Genomic DNA, 11301 nt, shown 5'->3' with positions numbered 1-11301 from the left:
CAATAATGGAAGGAATAACTAGAACCCAGGTACAGAGCGAACTCCAGCCATGACTTGGGAATGGTGCACTAAATTAAGTTTAATATGAAAACCAAAGAACTCAAAAGTGTGAGAAATGAAAACAAAACACCTCAGAAGAGGGATGAAAATTGCAGAAGGCAGAACAAAGACAAAATCAAATACCAAGTGGACCTCAGTGCCACTGAGGCTGAATTTTAAACAGCCGATGATTACTAACTGAAGGCAGCTGCACACTTCTCCACCACAGCCACAGGTGAGGAGGGGGGAGGCAACAATAAAACAAACAGCCAACGGGTCACTTCCTGATTTTAATGTTTATCAAAAAATAAAAAAGTTTTTATTGGACCTCAGTTGATCAAAACTTTAAACAAGATTAGGCACATTACCCAGCAGTGAAACTGTTTTAGTTTCATTAACAACAAAACTGAAACACATTTTTTACTTCCCCAAATAATCATCTAAATCCATCTATCATTGATGATTTAATGCCATAGTTATCATTCAAACTCAGGGTAAATCTGGATGATGAAACCAAGTGACCTCTTCCTCCTCCTCCTCCTCCATGACAGCGATCTTGTCCGTGTACTCCTTGTGAGTGGTGATCTGTGACATCATGCTCCTGAAGGACAAAGCCGCTGCATCAAACCAACACTGACCTGGGGGTATTCCAGAAAGCAGGTTACGCTAGCTCCCGCGGTAAATTTGAGGCTAAAGAAGTGTGCAACCATCGCTTTGGGTTCCAAAAACAGAAGTAAGTTTCAGGGTATGCTTAGTTCCCATAGCAACTCATGCTCTGAACATAACTCTGGTCTGGAGCAGGTTTAGTTGAAGTTTGTTTACAGAGAGGTGAAGCAGCATCGCGTGTCCATTTGAAGATAATTTAGTGGATGAAGAAGCTCAGATAATACTTTTTCCACCGTGAGAGGGTGATAAGACCACGTATGGATGTTGGAAAGATAAACTATTTACTTTGATCTAACCTAATTATTCGCTTCAGTTAAGATAAACAATTTTTTTGAGTTCAGTCAACTTAAAAATACTACGGAGTTATCAGACAGTTATTTTACTTTCATGTGATAAACATGAAATCGCCTTAAAACAACTTGTTTTGATTTATAATAACTTGTCTGTTCTTATAAATCAATTGTAGCCCAGGGGCCTGTTTCAGAAAGGAGGTTCAACCAACTCTGAGGTTAAACTTGAACTCTGAGTTGGTCAATCGAGAGATTAACAACTCTGAGTTTTCTGTTTCAGAGAAGCTGATCGGAGTTAGGTCAATCAACTCTGAGTGGACTGATTCGGAGGTAAGCGTGCGCACTGCGACTATAAGAAGCCATTATCAATGGAGCGCAGATATTACGAGTCACCATGGCAACTGTGGAAAAAAAGAGGTCTGCACATTTTTCGCCAGCTGAACTTGACGTGCTGCTGCAGAGTTACAGTGAATATGAGCACATATTGCGGAAGAAAAGCAACACCGCTGCATCTGCAAAACAGAGACATTTAGCGTGGGAAAACATAGCTGCTCAAGTTAATGCGTAAGTTTGCATTTAAATCATTGTTATAAAATATTGGCTGTAATAACTTTTTAAATAGCGTAAGGTGTGAAATAAAAAATGGCGATATTTAGGTGTACTTTTGAAGTGTTATTCCTGGTGTAATTGCATGAAATTCTGCATAGTGTACAGAACCAATCTGGGGAAAAATGCATTTAATGTCGGTAATGTTTAGAGGACTTTTTTGTTAACCTTCCCCTCTTTCAGACATTGGTCAGTTTAATATTAATACATTCACTTGTGTTTTTAAAAGTGAGCTTATGTCTACCCTTGTATTGATCAAGTGGTATAGGTTTATATGGGATTAAGAAAGTAAGCAGTACTAGCAAATTGTGTTTCCAAAAAGTAATTGTTACATTGATCTAATCCAATGTCCCTGATTTCATTTTCATGTAGATGCAATCCTGCAGGAATTGAAAGAACATGGCAGCAGCTAAAAATGAAGTATAAAAACATAATTCAATCAGGTAAAATTTGAGAATGTCATGGATGTAGGCTTTGTTGACAAAATTTGACATATGAAACATCTACATAGCGATACATATCTAATGTTGTTTTCATTGTATATATGTAATTGACTGCAACGAAAAACGGTAACGCTCAAACAAAAACATATGGGGAAATGACAATAAATCAAATCTAGGTCTCAAAATCCTTGCACGACGTAAATGTAATTCTCTACGAATTAATGCAGCCTCCTCGTCTATTGGGTCCTCCAAAAAATGACAAGCCATTCTTGGCACTTAAACCGTCTCAGTTTGACGGAAATTTGGGCAATGAAGGTTAAAGCGAAAAATACCGCTTCGTCTTTAAATAGGGGAGGGGACCGGCAGAAACCTTGAGTTTAGAGAATAAAACCTGCTCCCGACCAGGTTAGGTTCACAGCATAAGTAACCATGGACACCGACTCCGAGTATAAGTTACCTCTCTTTCAGAAACGGGTTTGACTTACTCTGCTTTCTCTGGTTTAACAAACCTCCCATTCTGAAACGGAAAACCCAGGGTTTCCCTGATTTCAGGGTTAACGCACTCAGAGTTTACACTTAACCTCCTTTCTGAAACAGGCCCCTGGTGAGTTGTCTATTTGTTTGCTAACGTAGCTTAGCTGCTACTGTGTATCAGATGTGGTTAACGTTAAATGTTACCTATCATATCCAAGCATAATGACTCATAGTATGACCCGAATATTGTACATTCAGTGTGGGTATATGTTATGTTAATATTATTAATGTTTTGTCTTTGTCTTTACATGAATGTAGCACAGCTAGTGCTGTGTTTATGATTTTTGTGTGCACACTATATGTTATGATGTTTGATATTTTTTTGATATGTTAACACGCGATTTCCTGTGGCTTTGGTCCTGTTATCCAGGCCGGATCCGGGTGGCGAGCTAGACCTTGGAATCTGAACACTAAGAAGAGCCGCGTCCTCCCTCCGGGCCGGTAGAGGGTTTTTGTTTTCTTCTTGTCTTTCCCTGATAGTCAAAACGCAGTTTTCTGCTGTTCCCCTGAACGGTTCGACAGACCTTCATTTGACTCTCCCTACCGCAACGGCTTCCTTGAGCCACTATGGACATCCTCTGAACGGTGGGCGAGTCTTGTTTGAACATTTTCTTCCTGTGGTGCAGTTAAAGAGAAACTGGACTCTTATCCTCTGACAAAGCCTATCTCAACAAGAGTATAGTAATGCTTATTTGTTTACTTCTTGAAGTGCTTTTGTATATACATGTTTGAATGGCCATTCTGTGTTTCACTATTTATCACTGTAAATCATCTGCACAAGTCATTAAAGGTGCTAATCCATGAACAATTCCTGTCTCCTGCCCCTCCCTCCTTGAGATGAGAACTAGACTTCTGATCCCTAGCCCATTAGCCATTTAGTTGCTTATTCATATCAACTGGTAGCTTCCGGTGACAAAGGTGCTACACAATTCTTTTTAGTTAAGTGAGCTTAATAACACGTAGTTATCAGACATTTATTTTTACTTTCATTTAAATTAATTCAATTAAGTAAGTGTAACTTTGGTGCTGCTGTTAGATTGGCACCGCAAGGAATCGTGGGATACCATTCCCTTTGTCTGTCTGGACGGATTTGGGTTTAAGTGTGGGTTTTTGACCAAATGTGTTTAGTTGTTTAGCTGTTTTACTGTGTTTTGCCGAGTTATTTGTACTGTTATATTTAATTCTAGTCTGTTCTTATTCTCCAAGCAGAAACTCTTTTTTTTTTTTTTGCTGATGCAGCCGTGTTACTTTTTTGATGGGCGTATAATCTTCGTACACCGTAATTTAAATCTCCCACTCCGTCTCACTGAAGTTTAGTGCTCTCTTTTTTTTTCTCCATGTGTTTCCATTGTGACTCAGGAAATCGGCGATCCATAGATCCATTGTCTTTATGTACTTGCTGTGCACGTGCATTAACCCAGAGTTACCAAGTCGAGCGTAATTACGCCAACTCATATCCGGTCTTTTGGAACCAACATACCCAGGGTAAGAAAGTTCAGGCGGATTTCAGCCAGAGTCCAGGGTTAAAGTCAGAGTAGTTCAAACATGCTTCTTGGAAAACCCCCTGAAGACGGCTGGATGAAGAACAGACACCACCTCCAAACAGTCTGACTGAAAATCAGATCCTTCCTTGGGATTGACTGAAGCGTCAGCACCCCCTTCAGGCCAATAAGAAGAACTACAACTCCTGTGTTTGTCGACCTCAAGATGCTGGAATTTCACAAAAGACTCATTGGTGTTACTTTAATTTGGACTTTATATGAGGCCAAATCAGTCTCACAATTTGGAAATGTGCATGATCCGTTTAATAAATGCACACACTCTGGTTCACAAATCTATTTTTATGCAAACATGTAATATAACTTTGGAAATGTGTTCATTTCCAAATTATGAGACTGATTTGGCCTCATAGGATTTAGTTTAATGGACCAATGTTTTCACATATCTGGTGGCTTAAACTGTAAAAATGTTACTCATAAAATATAGATTTTAACAATAAAAAAGAAGAAAAAACAACAGCAAGCATTTTGCTGGAAAGTAATAACCAGTTATTTTAAATAAAAATAAATTCAAAAACATGACTAATGATATAATTACAAATAAAACAGTGGGTCACACACAGTATTAGAAAAATTGTTGAATAGAGTAGAAATCAGTAAAATAATCATTCTTCCTGCTTTGTTGTGAAATACACACTTACAGAGAATATCCACACTTGCAATAAAGCTTTCTGATGCATAATTTAATTTTTTATTTGATTACTTTTTAACCTCAGTACTTTCCTTTTATGAACACATTACTTTGAGATTATTATATTTCATTTAAGCAAACATTTCAGTGCAAAAGGACAGACAAAAAGAATCTCTGAAAGATGTTTTAATGTGAAGGTCTAGTAGCTATGAAGAGCAGAATCAAGATGTAAAAAAAAACCCATTGTCTTTTTCCCCCTGAAACTTTATTGTAAATGCCAGGGTAAGTACAAAAATGTCAAAAAAAAAATAAAGAAAATGTGGAAATTTCCTTTAAAAAATGACGTATATGAATGAAAGATTTAGCAGGAAGAAAGAACAAGTTCATACAAAATGTAAACAGGTCATTCTTTTTTGGGTGAAAGCTAAACAATACATGTTTCGGAAGCAAAGTAAAGGACAGTGTAAATTTGTAACAAAAGAAATCACAGAAAATTTGCCACAAAAGATTGAGAAATGGTGCAAAGCCAAAATAAACATGATAAAAAAGTGTTTGAGAATCAGCTTCAGGTGAAAGGTTACAAAAAGTACACATTACCTCAATACTGGGTTTAAATCGACTTAAATAAGTCTATGCAGTGTAATATTTTGAAAGAAGTTTCTTGGTTCTTATTCAAAATAAGATAACGACTATGTACATGCCAGATCCTTTTAATTAAATTAAAGGATAAATTTCTACAAATTGTTTACGTTAATAAATAACACGCAGCAAAATTACAATAATTTTCTCTAAAAGTGCTTTAATGTCTTTTACTTTTCCTAAAACAGGATGTTGAACTGATTTTCCAACAGTGGATAGCAGAAAAAAAAAAAAGACTGAAAGTGAAAGAATCAGGTCTAGGCCCTTGTTTAAATAACATACATATTCCAGGACATTTTTAGCTAAAAGTTGTATTCTCCAAGAGTAATTGAATCGGTTAGTTCAAAAGGGGCCCAAGTCCAAGAAGTTTGTTTTCCCAGGAAATGATTTTAATTGCATAGCTTAAAGGGAGGCTACACCAAATGATTAATACTTTACCCAGATTTAGCACCAATTCATAGCTTACAAATGCTATAATATGAAGCACCTCACTTTAATCATTTCAGAGGACTAGCAAACTAAAGTCTCTGGACTTGGGCCCTTCTTGAATTAAACATTGGCGCTGCCATAGTGGATAACTAGTGCTGCCATCTATGGGATGAAGCAAAACCTATTCAATAGAGGCCCAAGTCCAGGAATTTTGCACTGAATGCATTTTAAATGTCAAGCATAGTCAATATATTATAACGGACTTGGGAATTTTTTGCACTTAATCAGATAGCTTTTCCCTTGAAGACCATAACACGTAATATCTCTATTTTGAAAAATTGTGGACTTGGGCTCCTTTTGAACTAACCGATTCAATTGGAATGTTACATGTAGTAAGAAATTTTACATAACCAAATAAATGATCTTTTGTGTTAAAGTCCCACTCAGAACTTGTCTTGATCTATTTACAAAGTGTTCCCAGTGGTCTTTTAATTATGATTATGGCCTTTTTAGCCTAAATCAAAAGACGATTGTCATTTCTAGGAAATTCCCCTCCGAGTTGTCTGCGGAACTGTTGGTGCAGAGAAACCCTGTCCCTACTTCTTGTCATCTGTCTGTACACACTCTCTTCCAGTAGCTTACAGTCTCTCACATTTGGGGAATCTAACATTACTGGTGCAACAAAAATGGCGAGCAATATCTGAGCTGTCCAGCTGTTCTGAGCCAGATTCCTGCTCAGATATGAAAAACAAAGACGTTTGGAAATAGATGCATCAGAATGGAGCGGAGCCAAAGGTGACCTGCTGAGTATCTTTGCAACGTCACAACTACAATCTATTTCTTCTGCTCCTGATTCACAACGATTTGAATAAAAAAAGTTCTCAGAAATGCAGGTTTGAGCTCAATTCTCCTTATATACTTCCTTCATCAGAAAAATGCTACAGGAACAAGTTAAAACCCCAATTTTCATTAGAGTGAGTCTTTAAAGAGTCCAATTACCAGATTTACATTGTGTTGAAACCAAAAAACATAAAACGTGGACTCATGTTTATAGAGTGTATTCTTTTCGTGTCATTTTAATTTAGTGTGAGGAGAGATGTTGTGTTCGTTGCTCAGCAACCACGAGAGAAAAACATGCAGTCAAGAGCAGTTCGGCATCCTCACCGGTAGGTGGCAAATGACAAATCTGCAAACCGCCAAAACGGTTTACGCCCATGAAGGGAAAAAAAGGGGGAAAACGAAGGCATTGGGTGTGACAATGTGAAGGTAAATTGCCGACCAATTGGAAAGAGGCTGTGGTTATTCCTATATTAAAACCTGGGAAAGATCCGAGCAGCCCAGAAAATTACAGGCCCATAGCACTCACATCACATGTTGGTAAAGTGATGGAAAGAATGATAAATGAGAGATTGCAGTATTACCTGGAAAGTAAAAATTTGCTATACCCATATCAGAATGGTTTTAGGAAAGGTCGAGGGACAATGGATCCTGTAATCTGTCTAGAAGCAGACATTAGGAAAGCCCAAGTAAATAAAGAATATTTGGTGGCAGTATTCTTTGATATTGAAAAGGCTTATGATATGGTCTGGAAAGAGGGTTTATTGATAAAATTAGGTTAAATTAGGTAAAATTAGGACTTAATGGAAGATTCTATAATTGGATTAAGGGGTTTTTGTTTGATAGATATGTTCAAGTTAGGATAGGAAAGTCCTTTTCTAATAGGTACGTAGTGGATAATGGAACCCCACAAGGTAGTGTGATTAGCCCTGTGCTGTTTTCAATTATAATTAATGATATATTTAATTCAATTGGATGTGAATTTGGGAAAGCATTATTTGCAGATGATGGAGCCTTGTGGAAGAGGGGAAGAAATATTCATTATGTGGAGAGAAAGATACAAGACGCGATTACTGAGGTGGAAAACTGGTCTTATGACTGGGGATTCAAATTTTCAGTAACTAAAACAAAATGCATGGTTTTTACTAGGAAACGTGGAACTGTTTTGAACTTAAGGTTATATGGAGAAGCAATTGAGCAAGTGCATAGTTTTAGGTACCTGGATGTTATATTGGATACAAAATTGAAATGGAGAGAGAACATTGATAGTATAGTAGGGAGATGTAAGAAAGTTATAAATATAATGAGATGCTTGAAAGGTACTGGGCGGGGAGCTAGTGCACAGGCTTTAAAACAAATATATATTACAATGATTAGGTCAGTCACAGATTATGGAATTATTGTTTACAATACAGCGTGCAAAACGTTATTACATAAAATAGAAGTCATCCAAAATCAGGCTTTGAGAATATGTACTGGGGCTATGAGGTCAACTCCTGCTGTGTCATTACAAGTTGAAATGGGGGAACTACCGTTGAAACTAAGAATTAAACAGCTGATGCTTAACTATTGGGTGAAAATACAGGGTTGTGTAGGTGTAGAGAACATGGTTAGGAGAGCTATTGATTCTTGTTGGGAAAGTGATAATGGGACAAACGAAAGTGCTGCTTGGAAATTAGCTAGGTTAGCGAAAAAAGCAAATATTCGTGGTAAAACCTTAGTTAAGACGTTTTTGTACCCAACCACTCCTTTCTGGGTTTTTCCAACTGTACAAGTGGATTTGTATCTCCATAGAACAATGGAGGATAGAAAAGGGAAGGGAAACTGGGATGAGATAACAGCAGACAGATTAGACACAGTCCATGCTTCATTTATACCCATATATACAGATGGATCTAAAGACCCAGAAACAATGAGAACTGTTTTTTCTTTCTGTATCCCTACATTGGACAAATATGTTGGAGTTAATACGTCAAAGGATCTTCAGTTTTTGCAGTTGAAATGTTGGCAATATCATATAGTTTACACTGGCTAGAACAGAACAGAATTGGGGATGGTATAATCTGTTCAGATTCATTGTCAGCTTTGATATCTCTGAAGTCATACTATTCTGAGAGCAGATCAGATATATTATATGAAATTTATGAGAGTTTGATCAGGTTGGCAAACTTGAAAATAAACATTAGATTCATGTGGGTACCAGCACATAAGGGGGTGGAGGGAAATGAAATGGCTGACTTCCTGGCAAAAAGGGCATTGAAACGGGGAATAGAGATAGAAATTCCATTAGGCAGGACAGAATTTAGGGCAATTATTAGGAGGCGTATTATGGAAGAATGGCAGACACAATGGGAAAGGGAGAGGAAAGGTCGACATCTATTTAGTATTCAGGACAAAGTAGGGAGAGGTATGAATGTCAGAGTAAACACCAGAGATAGCTGCATAATATCACGGTTGAGGATGGGACACACTGGTTTAAATAATACATTGCATCTGATAGGGAAACATCCAACTGGTTTGTGTGAGTGCGGGAAAGGGGAAGAGTCGGTGGAGCATGTTCTATGTCAGTGTGAACTGTATACGGAGGAAAGACGACAACTGGAAAGTAGGGTACGGATGATAGAGGGTGAGCAAATGACTTTAAAGAAGCTTTTGGGAGGGGAGGAGAATTTAAATGGTGCAATTACAGGTTTTTTGAAAAGAACTAGGTTATTGAGGAGAATTTAGTTTATTTATTTATTTATTCTTTTTTTAGTTAAATTTGGTTAGGTAATCCCCACTCTGACCCACACTCCAACACAGAAGGTGGCGGTAATGCACCTTCACGTTAGTGCCTCCCGCCAATAAAATCACAAGAAGAAGAAGAATTGGGTGTGACAAAGGAGGAAGTCTGAGATTCGACGATTTCTCTGATAAAAAGGACGACAATCGACGCGGTTCCGTAGCCATGGGTTCCTTGGTCGCTCTGTGTGTTCTGACTGTGGTCCTGGGATTCGTTAAAACCGAGCTTCAAAACAAGGAGTTCGCTCTTGGCGGCACTTTAACGCTGAAGCCTGCGGCCTTGACGTCCTCGATCAGCAGCATAACATGGAAGCATAACGACAATCTGTTAGCAGAGCAGCTCACCAGCGACTCGAAGCCGGACTACTACCCACAGAATGAGGACAGAATCAGCTTGAACTTTAAAACTGGAGAATTATCGATAATCAAGCTAACCGAGAAAGACGCTGGAAGATACAATGTTGAGATCAACAATGTTATCCAAAATGTCGGATATCAAGTAAAAATCATCAAACGAGTTCCTGTCCCAACGGTTGTGGTGCAACCTTTGGCGTGCAGCGAAACCACACCCAACTGTACGGTGGACTGTCAAGGAGATGTTACCGGTGCCGGAACCGTCCGCTATTTCTGGAAAGAAGACGACGGAGGCTGGAAAGAATCAGCGAAGAAAAAGGAGATAAAGAACGACGCGGACACTCAGAAGATTAAAGAGTTCTTCTGCAAAGTCAATAACTCTGTGAGTGAAGACAAAAGCCCGGCCACGAAAAACCCTTTCTACAAGGAGCCGAGCTCTTCTGTGGGCAAGGTGGCCGGGATTGTCGTCGGAGTCATCATCATCATCATCATTATCATCAGTGGCCTCGCAGTTGCTTATAAAAAGAGATTTTTTCGAAGACAGGCTCAGATCACCGAAAACACAAATGGAACACCTCATGGTGGGGTTGATCAGCCGCTGGTTAAGAAGTCAGAATCCAACTCTAATCCTCCGGGTTCCGCCCCTAAACCCACCACTAAAAGTGACCCAACTCCGGCAACCAGCACTGAACCATCTTCAAAAGTATAATACATTACGAGAGTGTTGAGAAATCATCTGCAGGTTTTAAGGTGGACCTGCAACGTAACGAATGCTGTTGAATGTCTTTCTGCTCTTTGGGGGTTCCCGCCAGGCTATCATCTGTTGTCTTTGTGTCAGCTTCACGACTCGCCATATAGGCAGCAGAAATGTGTTTTTATGCATGGATTCTCTTCTGGGCCGTGCAAACAGACTGATGACCTGTTCAATGCGCTCCCAGACTTTCCATAACAGTAGCGGGAATAGGCTCCAACAACCCTGTGACCCCAAATGGATACAGCAGGGTCTGAAGATGAATGGATGGATTCATGGCTTCACTTTGGCACTGAACTGGTAATGACAGAGGGAAAAGACTCTGCATCATTCCTGTGGATTCTGCAGCTCGTGGAAAGATCCTCCTCTGACTGCCTTCTGTGGATGCATGAGTCGCAAGCCGTATCCTGTGGAAAAATCTGAGACTCATATTTGGACTTTTAGGGAGAAAAAGGTTCAATCAACCACATTAAGAGCATGTAAATGCGATCTGTTATCAACTTAGCTTGGCTTTTATTAATTCAAAAACCCAAATTGGTTGGATGATTTCAGTTTCATTTGATTAAGCTTTTAGTCTAAATGCACTGTTAAATATTAGAAAGTGACTCGATTTTACTGCCGGTTTTCTTTTATTTGTGCCTAAATTTACAGGACACTCGTGTTTTTTTATTCTTTTTGTCTATTAGTATTTAAAGTATATAAACTCTCTCTTAATAAATATGAACTTCGTTTCGCCAACTCT

General features: G+C 38.7%; 1 protein-coding gene across 1 annotated transcript; it reads left to right on the top strand.

The window, feature by feature from the left end:
* The first annotated feature begins 9514 nt into the window (after nt 1-9514).
* Nucleotides 9515-11297, top strand: LOC101164247. Its single transcript, XM_023963158.1, has one exon. The coding sequence runs from the start codon at nt 9621-9623 to the stop codon at nt 10515-10517; it is 897 nt and encodes a 298-aa protein (XP_023818926.1). The 5' UTR covers nt 9515-9620; the 3' UTR covers nt 10518-11297.
* The last annotated feature ends 4 nt before the right edge of the window (nt 11298-11301 follow it).

Source organism: Oryzias latipes, chromosome 15, assembly GCF_002234675.1.
Source record: "Oryzias latipes chromosome 15, ASM223467v1".
In the NCBI taxonomy this organism is placed as follows: Eukaryota; Metazoa; Chordata; class Actinopteri; order Beloniformes; family Adrianichthyidae; genus Oryzias; species Oryzias latipes.
The sequence above is the reverse complement of the archived record's forward strand: the minus strand, read 5'-3'. Positions and strand labels throughout refer to the sequence as shown.

Bases quoted from the DNA above. Each gene is read 5' to 3' on its own strand.
- LOC101164247 (XM_023963158.1), top strand. From the start codon at position 9,621: ATGGGTTCCTTGGTCGCTCTGTGTGTTCTGACTGTGGTCCTGGGATTC.